The sequence below is a fragment of the Engraulis encrasicolus genome, chromosome 11 (genome assembly GCF_034702125.1).
Source record: "Engraulis encrasicolus isolate BLACKSEA-1 chromosome 11, IST_EnEncr_1.0, whole genome shotgun sequence".
NCBI classification, from domain to species: domain Eukaryota; kingdom Metazoa; phylum Chordata; class Actinopteri; order Clupeiformes; family Engraulidae; genus Engraulis; species Engraulis encrasicolus.
In genome coordinates, this window is record NC_085867.1 from 14,846,098 (window position 1) to 14,862,684 (window position 16,587).

The 16,587-nt window shown below is 43.1% G+C and overlaps 1 protein-coding gene across 1 annotated transcript in view; it reads left to right on the plus strand.

Annotated features, from left to right (window-relative positions):
- LOC134457939 (substance-P receptor-like) overlaps positions 1-5,476 on the plus strand; it is a 16,709-nt gene extending 11,233 nt beyond the window's left edge. Inside the window, exons 4-5 of the mRNA XM_063209984.1 lie at positions 1-135; positions 4,376-5,476. The exon at positions 1-135 is cut by the window's left edge and continues 62 nt beyond it. Of these exons, the coding sequence (XP_063066054.1) occupies positions 1-135; positions 4,376-4,775 (535 nt within the window). The 3' untranslated portion in view covers positions 4,776-5,476. The remainder of the gene's footprint in view (positions 136-4,375) is intronic.
- The last annotated feature ends 11,111 nt before the right edge of the window (positions 5,477-16,587 follow it).

Genomic DNA, 16,587 nt, shown 5'->3' on the forward strand with positions numbered 1-16,587 from the left:
CTACTTCCTGCTCTACCACCTGTATCCACAGGTGTTGGAGGAGCCCTACATCCAGCAGGTCTACCTGGCCATCATGTGGCTAGCCATGAGCTCCACCATGTACAACCCCATCATCTACTGCCTGCTCAACGACAGGTACAGTATGCACATATTACGGATGTCAACTAGCCATGGCCTACTGGTTAGGGAGGTGGTCTTAAGATCAGAGGGTTGCTGGTTTGAATCCCAACCTTACCTCTCCCTAGACCTCCATCCAAGGCTGAAGTGCCCTTGAACAAGGCAGCTAAACCTACTTCAGGGACTGTAACCAATACCCTGTTAGTCACTTTGGATAAAAGCGTCAGCTACTGTAAGTGTAACATAATATAATATTAAGGATGCTAACTAGCAGAGCTTTGCGGTAAAACGTTGGTAAACCTCCCTTCTGAAGCCTCATACAGATGCTCTAGTGCTGATCTACGAGCCTAGATCAACACTGATCCAGTGCTTTTCGTATTTAAATAGTTTCCTTGGAAGTAATGGACTTCAAACAGTGCATATGCAAGTCGGTCTGTTGACAGGACACCGTTTTGGTGTTTGGAGTGTTAGCATGTGTCTATTGGCCTTGTTAGTACAGTTGTAGGATTATTTTAACGTGGTTCAGTCACAGCAACTCGACACAGCACAGACTGGAGTTCTATTTCTAAGTTGCAGTGTGGATTTTAAGAGGGCTCCTCGCACAGACCCTGTGCACACAAATCTTCTGCTGCTTCCTGGGTGTAGAATCTCTTTCAGTCTGAACTGAATTGAAGGTATTGTAGCAATTTGGAAAATGTCATGAAACACATGCGGTAGTCGTCCCTCATATGTGCCTTATCCTGAGCGCACATTGTGAAAACCTCTTTTAATTACAGCTATTAATTAAAATCCCTGCAGATATTTAATTAAAAATCACCTGGTTTGGAGAATATACAATACACACACACTGTAGGACCTTCCCTCTACGTACATACTGTAGGACCTTCCCTCTGTGAAGCCCTTTGTTGTTGTCCTCTGACTAAATGAGGTTGAACTTTGGTGCAGAGAGGTGGACTGTACTGAGAATGACTAGGCATATACGTAGGTGAGCAAAATAACAATGCCTGGATCACACTAGAACAGAAAAAGGACGTTTGTTATGTCTAATTAACCTAGTGTTGCAAGGGCCTATCCACATTGAAGGTTTCTTTGTCAGTAAGTACAGCCTTTCTGGGTATTATTGTTGTCAGAGCAGAGGAAGAGCGCAATGCTGCTACTTTACGGTTTCACCACCTGTTTTTTAGCGTGCTGACGTTGCAGCACTAGGCCTTCATGAGAGGCTCTGATAATGCCTGAGTGCCGAAACGTCAGCACGCCAAAAAATAAAGTGGTAAAACTGTCAAGTAGTAGTGTTGCGCTTTTCTTCTCACAACTGAAGAGTATGTTTATTTAACCCGACAGTGTGTTCAATATGGACATATTTAAGCAAGAGGCTGAGCATGTTTTTTTGTTGCAACACAAAATCATGTTGTATAGGTGGTTATATTGAATGGCCATGTGGGTGTAGCATTTTATATCATTATGTAACATTTGTGGTGTTTTTTTTCTCTTATTGTTTATAAAAAAAAATGTTTCATATAAACAACAAATATGAGCCATCATATTAACACATTCCAGCTCTGGTAAATTTCAAGAAAGGACCACTAGATGAAAGAAATCCTACATTTTCATCCTTCAATAGAATGTAAGGAGTAGCATAGAGAGTAGTCCAGTGGCGCATACTGAAATATTTTATATTATACTATATTGAAGTCTGTCTGGTCCTTGCTGATGCAGTGCAGATATGGACGATCCTGTATTTTTCTTTGTGCATATTTCTTTGGGCCCAAGGCCATAACCATTGCCTCATAGTAGTGCACAAGAATAATAATGAGAACATTGTATCATTAATTAAACATAAATATTTGCACGATGCCATTAATACACAAGATCAGCCATGCAGAAAATAATCTCTAAATAAACAACTACAATAAATTAGTTGAATAAAGAAACTAAACGAGTTTGTTTCACACCAGAAACTGTGTGTGTGTGTGTGTGTGTGTGTGTGCGTGTGCGCGTGTGTGTACCATCTAACACCCTTTTTTATCACTGTAAAGTATGATTTGTGTTAGTGGGTGTGTAAATGGGGTAGCTGGGCGTGTCAGTGTATATACATCTATTTTACAAATTGAATTTCGTAAAATGATCGTGTGTGTGTGCGTCCCTGCGTGTGTGTATGCGTGTGTGTTGTAAACCATCTGTTGGCGTTTGGCTGACCCCTGCTCTGACCTGGCTTGTAATATTGATTGTCTGTAATTGGTTGGCGGTGATGATTAATATGCGGGGGCCTGGTGAGGTTGTGGGCCCATCAAAGACGTTGGGGACCTCATTTGGCTTCACATTAATAATGCAGTGGACACTGCCATTGCACAGCAAATGGGCCCATCTGTACGCAGGTGTGTGTGTGTGTGCGTGTGTATGTGTGCATATGTGTGTGTGTGTGTACGTGCAGGGAAACAGGGATGACTATTCATACCAGACACCGATCCAATGCTGCTTAGGTATAAAACGTATGAAAGTGTCTGATTGCCACTTAGTCTGACTTATGACAGTAATGGATGCTGAGTGACTGCTGAATTCATTAAAGGACAAGTGCACTGTTTTGAACAGTAAGCCCCTTTTCTGAGTTGTCTGTAATGTTCGGGAGTCCCCCTCACCATTTTTTGATGTTTGCTGCGGTCTCCATTATTTGGCTAATTTGGATTTTGCTTTAGAATGGCCGTCTATGAGCATGTCCAGATATGTTCTTAAAATGTACGTTTTGTTAAAAAACAAAGTTTGGTAGAAGCGTAATGAAATTTGGCATGCTTAATTTAACACCTGCATTCTATTCTCCGCTCAACTGTCATTCGTCTGAATTCAGCGCGAAAAGATAGGCACGCCTATTTAAACAACTGCATCTCATTCTCCACTCTGCTGTCACTGAAATTTGGAATGCCCCTTAATTAACTATACAGCATTTATTCTCTGCTCACCTGTCTCCAGTCAGAAATGTTCTCGCTCACACCCACCACCTCCCTGTTCGCCTCCCTTCTACCACTGTTCGGTCGATTCGTCAGGCGTCTTGTCTTATCCTCTCCAGTTTACCTTGCTCCATTGCTCTCTGACCATCATCGGCAGGGAGTGTTGGCTCAGACCTCACACATACAGTATCTGTGAGCGCAGATATTGCCTGAGCTCTCAGTGGCGCACCGTACTCCCAAGCTCGAGAATGTTTACTGCATAGACATTTCTCAGCCGCAGAAGTACATCAGCACCACGGCCAGCGATCTTGCCCAATATGGCACGTAATTTATCTCAGCTTTTCAAGTGCAATGGTCCACGCAGACCCCGTGAAGCACTTTGATGATCAGTCCACAGCGTGGAAAGCCGCTCTCCTGCGAGAGCCGGACGATCATGAGAAGTCCGTCCTCCAGCGAGAACAAAGATGTATGCATACATGTTTTATCCAAATTTCAGATAGTGAACTAATGAAATCACCCTAAACATTTCTTTTCAAAAGTATGCCTCTCACCAAATAGTTAGGGGTGTTCACTGGCATTCCCTAACAAGTTTGAAAGCTAAATAATGCAGTTATGTTTTATTTGACATTTTGTGAATGAAAAAAGAGCAACATGCTACATAAAACGTGTACAAAATGTGTTATGGAATACTAGTGAATACCCATACACTTGCTGAGTTGCTCGTTCCTGAAAACTAATGTTTAGGGTGGTTTTAAGAACAGATGTGGACATGCCCATAGACAGCCATTCTAAAGCCAGTTGATACAAAATCCAAATTTGCCAAATAACAGAGACAGACAGAAAACCTCTTAACTCTACCCTTTAACATTCATTTGCCAGTAGCTTTGTAAGCTTTTAAAAAAATGAATATTCTGTACAGCTGTCTTTATTTTCGTGTCCAGCTGTAGCCTAATGTTTGGGAATTGGCAGATTTAAATCCCACTGCCTCATGCATGGCTGCAGTGCCCTTGACAAAGGCATGTACAGTAATTACACATTTCTCCATGCGCCAATCAATACCCTATACCTAAACTAACTTATTTTATGTTAATTATTTTGGATAAATGCATCATCTACCTGTATTGTATGTAATAATTTAATACATGGTCTATCCAAAAAAGTCGCCACCTAAAAAAGATCACACACACTCATATAATTGATTTTGGCATACATTTGCTGTGTCATTGTTTTGATAAGCCTCAGAAATTTCACAAGATTTATTTCCATCCAGTGTACCTTTGACCATCTTACGTAACACCCTCCCTCCCTCCCACCAGGTTCCGTGCAGGGTTCCAGCAGGCGTTCTACTGGTGCCCCTTCGTTCCGGAAGGCTCCTACAAGAGCCTGGAACTCAAGACCACCCGCTTCCTGCAGACCCAGGTCAGCATGTATCGCGTCAGTCGCATGGACACCACCGTCTCCACCGTGCTGCCCTGCGGGAGCCCAGACAGCGCCGGCCCGGATCCGTACCAGGCCAGGGACGTGGAGGACGAGGAGGAGGAACTGGGTTCCATGGACCAGCACACCACATTTGACTTCACCCCCAACGGGTCTACTCACGACAGCCATCACAAGAACAGCCCACCTCCTTCCCCCACCACCACCACCTGGACCAGAGAAGACTTCCTTTCAGGCCCCAAAGAGGACCATGCTGGTGCCGGCGGTTACCATATCTGATTTTAACTGGCATGTTGGAATGGTGGATGATTAGAGCGCACCAGAACGAAACAGTTGGTAAACCGAGTAATTGATTTCTTTCCTAAATGTGAACCCTGACAACATACATAGAGACGTCAACAGGTTAATCTGGGGTGACATGCAGTAAAATACAAAACAATACCACACATGAATGGTCGGTCACTGGTAAGCAATTTGGTGGCCAGCTTAACTGCTGCGGGAACCGTCACTTGGCACCGTTCTGGACGGCCAGAAAACAGCTTGAGAGACCCAGAGGAAGAATATAAGTAATGTGTGGGCAGAGCAGATGGAAAGGGGGACTTCTGCTGTATACACAGGAACAAACACATGAAGCCTGCTAGAGAGCTATTGTTTTGGACTCTTCCTCCAGAGATTTTACAGGTTGCCAAAACTCTCATTCACTTTGCCATTCAGACTTGAAGACGTGGGAGATGGCATTGACCAAGTACATGTGAGGGGGAAGCTTTGGGAAATGAGCCTAATCTGAGTTCTGGTGTTTGGGCTTAGGTTTGTAGATACAGTAGTCAACTGCATAGCATTGGCAAGCAATGATGGCCTTTCCCCCAAATGACTGAAGACAGTGTCAGCAATGCAGGCCATCTCTGTGTTTGCTGATGAGTCGTCCTCTTAGGACAAGTTCCAGTGAACAACTACACTCCCAGGGAAGCCATCAGGGGAGGGGGACAAAGGGGTCGGTTGTCCCAGGCCCAGGGAGACGGGACCCAAAATTGTGTTTTTATTACATTGTATGTATTAGAAGGGGGGCCCGTTCAGATGACTGTCCTGAGCACAGCAAAAGCTGTCAGCGGCCACCCTGACCACCCCCACCACTACTTTCACCCATGGGCGTAATTTTAGGGGGGGATGGTGGGGACATGTCCATACCACTTTTGAGATAAAACTAGCTTGTCCCCACCACCTTTTCACAAATATAATGCAAAAACAGCAATTTGCCATTGAAATGTCCCCACCACTTTTCGAGTCAAACCTACACCTTTGCTTTCACCCACCCCAATCCCGCACCCTCAGACTGGGCGCTTACAGCCAGGGACACACAGGGCGCCAACTGGTGCCCTCGTCCATCAAGGGGAACTGGCCGCCCCTTTGTTTGGTTTGGAAGTCCGATCTTGCCCGCACCCATAGCAACAGAGCTCATCTGTCCATCAAAGCTGTCGGCAGGGGCGACGGAACGCTGTGGCGCGGACAGTCCCACCTGTTGCCGCAGATTAGCCCAAATCACAGGGGACCCGGGGGGCGGGAGACGTAGGGGGACGCGGGAGGGGATGTGGAGGAACAGGAGGTGGGATTGACCCACACAGTGTTGTCACTACCAGGCGCCTCCGGACCACGCACACACAGACACGTAGACACATATGTAACGCACTCACACACACACTCAAACCAACGGACAGACAAATGCAAAGACATACAAAAGACACACATGCATAGTCATACACACACACATACGCACACACACACACACACACACACACACACACACACACACAAAGACACACAAAGACATACAAAGAATCACACAGACACAGCCCCAGATTGTCCAGTCACAGCATTCAAAGCACAGATGCTGTATGCACACACCAAGAAACATACTGTACCTATGGGCAGGCACACGCATTCAAATACAGACAGGAACAGACACAGGGCACACAAACATACACAAGCACATTTGTGTGTCTGCATGCACGCGCACACACACACACACACAGACACACACATGCGCACGCACACACACACACGCACGCACGCACGGACACACACACACACACACACTGGTCGGCGTGTCTGTTGTCTCCTGAAACATAAACAGACACTCTATCCCCGGTACAGTGGGGCCAAGGTCTCCACCAAAATAACCTCTCCTCTAATCCAGCTTGCATAAGCATGCTCGCCTTCTCTCCACCAACTCCACCACTCTCTATGGATGGAGTTAGTTGGGCAACAGTGGACTTTTTCATTTGTTTTTAATGACCTTTTGTGTAAATACTGTAAAGATCTTCACTTTGTCTGCTTGTTGGGCATGTATACCTCTGTGTGTGTGTGTGTGTGTGTGTGTGTGTGTGTGTGTGTGTGTGTGTGTGTGTGTGTGTGTGTGTGTGTGTGTGTGTGTGCGTGCGTGCGTGCACGTGCGTGCATTTTCTTCTCTGAGAGAGAGATTGAGAGAGAGATATACAGTATCTTTGTATGAAACAACATGGACCATGGAGACATACTGTATAGTATGACTGCTTGCATTGGACTCCATTATTGCATGTTTGAGTGCACTGGATATTTGCATTTGTGTAAATGTCTCCCTGTGTTTGTATTTGCCTTCCTCTTGTGCTCTGGTATTGACAAGTCCCCAACACGCAGGAACACGCAGACACACACACAAGCGCGCGTGCACACACACACACACACACACACACACGCACACACACACGCACACACACACACTTTCCCGGCAGCCGATGATACAATAGTACCCTGTGTGGCAGTCATCCAGCAAACTCCAAAAACCTTGCACACACACGCACACACTCGGAAGAATGCACGCTATCCAATCCCCTAATACCACAGAGTGTTCCTTCCCTTAGCACCAAGTGATGTTGCGCACACGTTTGACGCACAGAAGACACTTAGAGAAAGGGGGGTGGGGGGCGTAGTGATGTAAGTATTAACAAGTGCAAACATGGTAAAGATGACCTGAGTTGGGATGTACAGTATAATTGAGAGCCAACTGTGTGTGTGTGGGTGTGTGTGTGTGTGTGTGGGTGTGTGTGTGTGTGCGCGCGCGCGTGTGTGTGAGAGACAGAAACAGAGAGAGAGAGAGAGAGAGAGTAAATATGCAGAGCTGACAGTAGACTTTTTGGTGCTAAATAAATAACCTGTAGCGTGTAGTATTTAATTCCCCATTACTCGTCATGTGAGCGTTCCAATGCATTGGCAATGTTTTCTCAATTTCTACATCATTCAGGATTTTTGCAAGTCGATACTGTAGCTATGCAATTTACATCATAAAGTAGTAGTCTGTGCATCTACTTCAAAAAGCATTTGGTTTCCTCTTGCTGATGCATATTTCAGAGAATATAAATACTACATCTTGCTTCTATGACTTCCCTTGTATTGGGCCTGCATAGTTTATTGCACTTTCAGACACTTTTGCCAGTTATAGGCCCTTAGCTGTAGGCGCTTTTGGTGAATTATCTTGTCAGGGCATACCTGTACTGTATATTCTTACCCTGTTCTGTGGAAAAAAGAAGAAACCAGAAATCCTGAAATAACATCATGTCAGTTTGGCTGTCACATGTCTGACAATAAGGCAAATCACATCACCAGGCATTGACAAGGGACCGTGAAAGATAGCTTTCAGGTCATTGTGGCCAAATGGCCAATCATTCATCGCAGAGTTGAATTGCAAGAACTAAAGCATTATTGTCACTTTCAGAGATTCATTTCTCCATCTGTTGAAGGAAATGTAACAGCAACAGGAGCCACACCTGCTACACCTGACAGGTTTAAATTAGATTACTGTAGAAAGCCCTTGTTTCCACAACCCATCAAACGCGAGCAAATAGAGCATAACATGAAAGCATGCAGACACAGGGCAGGATAACCCGGAGGCCTGGGACAATCTAAAGAAAACATATATTTTTAAGTATGAATACAGCAAAAGTATGTATCAAGGATCTTGGCCTAAAATCTGGTGGCCTACGTGCCCACCTACAGTAATTGGCTGAGGTGCATGCTTCACTGAGAATGTGACTGTAGAGACAGACAGCAAGACACAGTCAGTGGTGTGTGTGTGTGTGTGTGTGTGTGTGTGTGTGTGTGTACGTGCACGCATGCGTATGAGTGAGGGACACAGAAGGTATTTATAGTCTTTCTCAGCTCAACAACAGCTGTTAGGTAGCCAGCGAATGGCCTCTCCTGGTCTGGCAGACAGCTTTGATGATATTCCCCATGCCACTAGAGCGTCTCTGCCACCACCTATGGCACAGTGTTGCCATCACCACTAGAGCACATAGTAGACTAGATCACGACGCCAGCACAGTGTCAGGTAACACAATATTTTAACAGGGCTTTAATTACAGTGTACTCTAAGGCTGTAACGATATTGCATCGAACCGAGGTATCGCGGTACGCAGACCCACGAACCCCTATCGCGAAACTGCCTCGCAGAATCGCGATGCGCCCTTTAAAAGTTGTTACCAAAGTTCTTCCCTAACAAAATCTCTGTTGTTACCCCTCAGTCTAGAAAACAGCAGCTTAAATGCAAATGTTTGCATATGCGCTTAAAAAAGACAAGTAGAAAAGGGGCGCACATGTGCGAGTAACACTTCCATTCATCCCTCTCTTATAAAATGTTCCGTCCAACCAGCACGTGCATTTGTTATTATCAATTGCCTGAGCAACCTCCGCGAGACGAAACACTTGGAAACGTCGGAAGGTAAAGCACAGAAATAAACAACAGACCCAAGAAGGCTTTATCAAACGTGTGAAGGTGTTAAGATTCATGCATGCGCCGATGCTGTTGAGTGGAGATAGACGTTGAGCAGAGAGAGAGAAAGAGAGCGAGAGAGCGAGATGCTCCGCCTGCCCAAATTCATAAACCACGCGACGCTCTATCAGGGAAGTGTCTGAAGTCGGGCGAACGTTGAGGTCGATGTGGATATTAATAGGCAGCGTTATTCTTCCCCACATTGACCGCCTGCCTAGCGAAAACATGCTCCATTTCAGCCTGCATCCATTCCCGCTCTTGACAAAATGTCAAATCACAAAACCAAACAAAGGACAACGTGCCTGTTGCATGAGGACATAGGCTAACTGAGTTTCGAGTTTTGTTTGTATAAGCGTGCGTGCGCTGCTGCACGATCAAAAAAGTTTAAAAAATATTAAACATCAAAATTAAGTGTTGCATTTTTGTAAGTAACTTTACACAACATGTTTCCTGACGAAATATGACCAGTGTTGTTTCAGTTAATGTTTGGATATTAATTGGATAATGTTTGATAATGTGAGACAGTTGTTAGACTAATAGGCTACCTACCTGTAGGCAGGTAGGCCTAAATGCAAAAAGAAATCATATATATAGCCTATATAGGCCTATAATTTATTTTCTTCTTTTTTTCCTTTAAAAATAAAATAAAATCGTGGGGCATATCGAACCGTGGGTCATATATCGTGATACAAACCGAATCGTGGGTTGGGTGTATCGTTACAGCCTTAGTGTACTCACTCATTAGGTACAGTGGAATAACTAGTGGAATAACATGTCAGTGCAACTGTAGTGCATGTTATTACATCGTACTCACAATGTGCATGTTTGTGTATCTCCATACCAAAGGTGCCTTGGGCAAGGTATTTGCCATTATGGTACGTAGATACATAAAATATATGATGTAATAATAACATCTACTACAGTTGTGCTTACATGTTATTACACCAGTGATGCCATTGTACCTAATGAGTAAGTACACTGTAATGCCATGGAACCTTTAACGCCCCATTACAATGAAGTGTGACCCAGTGTCACCACCACCAGCCACATAACCCAGAAAGATGGGTTAGTTTCTCTAGCCTGGTCCTGACCATCCCATAATACTACCATTTCATTTTGTATTCATGGTCTGGAGGTTGTTTGATCTGACGCTGTAATTTTCGGAAAAATCAGGATAAGTTGTTGAACAAACATCTCTGACGTCTATCTTTGGCGATGTAGGACCGTTTAACAGACATGTCTGACAGAACATCCTACCCTAGGATAAAATTACAACGTAGGACCGTTTGTCAGAACACCGTCCAAATCCTGCCGCTCAACATCGCTCCACAGAAAACAGGTACCAGACGGAGCCAAGTCTCTTGGCGGAAATACAAGGATGGTGTGCGAGGCTATAGTTTCTCCATCTGAGGAAGAAGTAACGCTAGCAATAGCAGAGACATTTGGCTTTCTCTTGACTGAAGGATAAGCCTGCAAATCAATTATTAAGATGTTTACAACTTACTAGGGGTTAGCTTGGCTGAGTTACTGCGTAACCAAACCACCTTTTTTTGGAATACGCCACAGCACAGTCACCATCATTATGGAACATAGACCATCATATTGGCACACAGACCACCACACCATCTGCTGTCTGGCTGCCACATTCATACACAAAACCCATCAGCCAGTTGTACCCACACTGAGCCCCTACAATGTGATATGATTATTCAAGTTGTGTGTGTGTGTTTTGTGTGCATGTGAGTGTGTGCACAGGGTGTAGAGGGGTTGTGTGTCTATGCATGCATGATTGTGTGGGTGCATGTGTGTGTGCGCGCAGGTGTGTTTGTGTCTGTGTGTGCGTGTGGGTGTGTTTGTGTGTTATGTTTGTGTGTATGTGAAGCTTTCAGTACCTGATTCCTTCCCCACCATACAAATCACCTCCAAACCCCCTCCTTATAAATAAAGAACTAGCTCTGTAGAGGCGTGCATGTGTGTGTGAGAGCGAGACGGGGGGATGGTGTCATCAGAAGAAGCCAGAACTTTGGCACATCCACTAAGTATCTTCAAAGCAGAGTTTTCGGTGTAGATCTTGGTGTGTGTATGTGTGCATGTGCGTGTGTGTGTGTTTACATGCTTCATGCATGTTGGGTCTCATATCAAGTAGTTTCTTGAGTTCTTGAGTCTTCTAGTTTAGGTCATCATCAAAGACAGCATTGAACATGATGGATAAACCGCAGATGAAAAATGTATTCTCCTTTTCAGTGTGTGTGCGTGCGTGCGTGCACTTGCAAAGCAAATAGGGATCAAAGACTAAATGTAACATGGGAATGCGAGAATTTTGTTGAAGATATGGGGTCCACACTCTATTTTTTTTATCTTGGAAAATTATTCATTTATTTGATTGATTGGTATTGTTTGTTTTTTGTTTTGACTGAGAAAAGCTGTAATAATTTCACAAATATGTATATAATATAATACATTTATTTTTATTCAATATTTATTTTACATACAGTGTGTGTTGAAGTACAGTACACAATGTGAGTCTCTATGTTCACCTCAATAATGAAACTCAATTAATTACCTTTCGTAGATTACCTACCTATCATAGATTTGATTATGTCAATTATGAAAATATTTGATCAGTAAAAAATACCTTCTCCTATCAGTTAATAAGTTCTCCATTTCATGGTCAAAGTGAATGATACTGTTTATTACCTGAAGTGGATGGTAGATATAACACTGAATAGATTTAAACTCAATAAAATAATATATATGGAGGTCATTGCGCAGTGTCATTCTTATTAGTGCCTTGTGTGAAGAACTGAAATAAAAAATATAACTTAATCATTTGACATCTGCTTTATCACTAACTACCGTTTCAAAGGGGAATTCGTGGTTTTGAAGTGGATGTGTGTGTGTGTGTGTGTGTGTGTGTGTGTGTGTGTGTGTGTGTGTGTGTGTGTGTGTGTGTGTATGGGGGATTGGGGGTGATGTGATGTTGATCTTGGGCTGGACTACGACCAACAAAAAGGCCAGGGCATTTTTGTGTGCCCCCCACCTAAATTGTGTAGCAGTCTCTAAGAAAATACAAAAAACGCAATGGAATCGGACCTTGCAGCCTGTTGGCCTACCAAGAAATGGCCTGTATGATGCCCTGGGACTGGGTGATGGTTGTCGAAAGGATTGGACTCTATAAAGCCTGTTTACAGGCATTGATCAATAGCAAACATATCAGAGTCTAGCCTTCTCAGATCATAGGCCGAAGTGGTGGTCAAGAATAAACACTGAAAAAGTAAAGTAAACAAGAGCTATCTGAGATGGTAATCTGGTCTAGTGTTCAATGCTATATGCAGAATGTTGTGTGCGTATGTTTGCCAAAGAATGTGCAGTATGTATGATTCAGAGTGCCAAAGTGTGTGTATGTTTGTGTGTGTGTATGTTTTCCATAGAGTGTATGTATGACTCATGCCCCCTGCATAAGACTTCTTGTTGCAATTACAGATGAATCGTGACACATCTGTGTGAATGGCACAAGTATGTGAACGACACGTGGATGTCAGTCTCACTAATGGTGAGCAGTAGGCTTAATACAACCTGGAATGTGCAGCTTGTTGTCAGCTTTGAGTTGAGAAACCCCATGCTGGGGGCATGCACATGTTAAGAAAACGGTATGTCAATATTTCCAAGTAAATGTATATATGCTGTAAATACAACGCTGTGGGAGAATTACTCTAACTAGTTAATACATCAAAAAGTAGGTGTAAAATTCTGCAGGTAGCCAGTGCAGTAATTTCAATGACTTATACAAATAGTTACACAATATTCAGCAAAATTAAGTCTAATTAAATGAGAGCAAAATAACACTATTTGTTGGACCAAATGTTATCTAAAAAAGAGTTAATTTTAGAGTTAGCGTTTAGCTTTATTTAATAGTGCAGCAAGGAAAGTACTTTCAATGAAAGTTGTATCAACCCCTGTCAATCAGGACATACTTAACTGCTCAGCAAGATAAGAAACAAGAAAAAAATAAATCAATATCTGAGAACATTTGTGGGAGAACCCTTTTCCAAAAACGCATTACGACACCTTTTTGGCACGGATTATTGCAGACTAGGCATTTTTCCCCTCAAGATAATACAGCATCACTATTCATAACATTCCAACGCCGCCACGGTAACAAAAGAGCCCGGACCCGTATCAGGCCGTGATTTGGCAGATATCCATCCCATAATACCAAAATTGGAGTCCCTCCACGGCAACCCTTTTCCAGCCTGTCGATCTCATGACTGAAAGAGATGAATCTCTGGTTCCAATATATGAGGCCCTATTTAGCGATGCCTCTCTCTTGGCATTCTGTGCCTACAGCTGGGGCGCACATATTTCAGTCATTTCCAAATCCAATTTGCTCAGAGGTAAGAGGGTCAAAGCAGTGACGCCTGGAAGTAGACACCCCAAAGTTTTGCTGAAGCACTGTATATATTCAGTGCAGATATTCGGTGCAGATACATACCTGTACGTATATTGACCTCGAAAACTTCTATTAGAGAAAGGGAGGTAAAAGAAGTCGTTGAGCGACATGTTGTCAAAGCTTCTGTTCTTTTTCATTCCTGACTGATGTTGAAGCTTCACTGGAGCTCTCCTCCCTTAAATACAAATCTGAGCATACACACACTCGCTCTCTCTGTCACTCATTCACTCATTCACTCACTCACGACACACACACACACACACACACAAATGAGATGCATACCACATATATTGGTGTGCAAGCATTCTCAATCCTATAACAACAGCAAAACACACTCTTTGATGGATACCATATACCGACATGCCCAGATATGTACAGTTAGGGCCAGAAATATTTGGACAGCAACACAATTATCATCCTTTTCCACTCTATACCCCCAGTACAATGGATTTGAAATAAAACAAACAAGCTGTGCATTAACTTTAGACTCTCAGCGTTAATGTGAGGGTGTTAAAATCCATATCGCACAAACAGGAATGAAATCGCAACGTTTTTTGTGTGTGTTGCCCACTTTTCAAGGGATCAAAAGTAATTGGACAGTAGGCTTTTCAGCTATTTTCCAGTCAGATGTGTGTTATTCCCTTACTACACCATCACCAAGATGTCAATACAAGGTCTTGGAGTTAATTTGAAGTGTTCCATTTGCATTTCCATATATTTTTACGGAATATCCATGAGATCCAAAGTCCACCTGTCACCATCAGTAATGTAAGCCATCATAAGGTTGAAAAAAACAAACAAAACAAACCCATTTGAGAGATGGGGAAACATTGAATACGACTAATTCAAGAGTTCAGAATGTTGGAAAAAAAGTAACACCAAATTACCTGGCAGACATGGAAGACACATGCTATGGATGACAGACAATATTCTGTATCTGGTGAACAAAAACCCATCTCCCAACAGTCGGCCAGATGTAGAACAGTGTCCAGGTGAAGGGTGGATAGGATAGGATAGGATAGGATGAGCCTTTATTGTCTCTTCTAGAGAGAAATTTGGTATGGGCACAGAGAGTCTAAGCGTTTACACAGAACACATATCAACACATTAGACAAACACAAAAAACACACTTAACATGCAGGACTGAACCACAAAACATGTAAACATGTAGCCTACATCCAAACATGCACATATACACACAATTATATCATACCATGACTCTTTCAAACCCCCCCCCCCCCCCCCCCCACACACACACAGACACACTCACACACACACCCACACACACACTCCCCAATTCAATAGACCTAGAACATTTACACAAAAAATAATCCTGAGTATACAACCTTAGCAGCTTGGAACTAGAAAGACCCAGATCCCCCCCCCCCCNCCACACACACACACATACAAACCTACCTACTATTGAGCAATCTAATAGACCAAGGAACCACTGAAAATTTAAACCTGTTTGTCTTGCAATTAGGTAGCCTATATCTTCTACCTGATGGTAACAGATGATATTCACCATGCAAGATATGCTCCTGGTCCTCTGCGATTGTCTGTCCCTGCCTCATCACTGATTCATCAAATAAAACCTGAAGTGATGTGGGAGGGGGCATGCCCATAATTTTCCCTGCTCTTTTTATGAGGGTTTGTAGTTGGGCCTTCAATTTAACAGACAAGTTCCCAAACCATACTGTGATGCCATATCTAATAATGGATTCAATTGATGCTCTGTAAAAAGCCATCATTATGTCTTTGTCGATCCCAAACACTCTCAGCCTTCTCAAAAAATGAAGACGCTGACTGATCCTTGAACATAAAAACTCAACCTGCTGGCCCCATTTTAGGTCAGAGTCAAATAAAACACCTAGGTATTTGAATGTGGCTACTTGTTCCACCGCCTCCCCATTCAATGTCACTACAGTATGATTTCCTATGGATTTTGGGTCAAAGATTATTTCTTTTGTTTTAGTCGCATTTAAGACCAGTTTATTAGAGTCACACCACCTCACCACCCTGTCTATTTCTTCCTGATAGCCAGAGATATCAGAGTCCTGCATTAAAAGACTCAGAATTGCTGTGTCGTCTGAGAACTTAATTATAAAATTATTTCGATGGTAATTTCTACATTCGTTAGTATACAAAGTAAACAATAACGGGGAACTTACACAACCTTGTGGGACTCCAATATTGATAGTCAAGGAGTCTGATAGTGTGGAGTTAAGCCTTACTTGCTGTGTCCTCCTAGTAAGGAAGGCCTCATACCATTTAATCATTGCTGGGTTTACCTCCATTCGTTTTAATGTGTCTAACAAAAAAGTTGGTATAATGGTATTAAAAGCAGAACTAAAATCCATAAAAAGCAATCTGGCATAGGCCTTGCTGTTTTCCAAGTGCTTCAGAATAAGATGGGATGTCGTGCATAAAGCGTCCCCAGTACTTCTCCTATCTTTGTATGCGAATTGGTAGGGATCAAGTAGATTTTGGACTTGTGGTCTTAATTTACTCAACATTACACGTTCAAAGGATTTCATTATTACTGAAGTTAGCGCTACTGGTCTAAAATCATTGTTTTCTCTTGGGCAGGGTTTTTTAGGGACAGGAATTATTATAGATCTTTTCCACTCAGTGGGTATGGTGTGTGTATCAACAGAGAGCTGAAACACCGGGCACCAAGCTGCCGAAAGTTCCCAAGCAAAATTGTGTAAAATTAGTGGGGGTATCCTGTCTGGTCCACTAGCTTTCCTAATGTGCAAGGCCTTAAAAGCTTTTATTACAGAAGGTGTGTCTATGACAATTCTATCATCAACACCACAGACCACGTTTACTGGCAGGCCCCC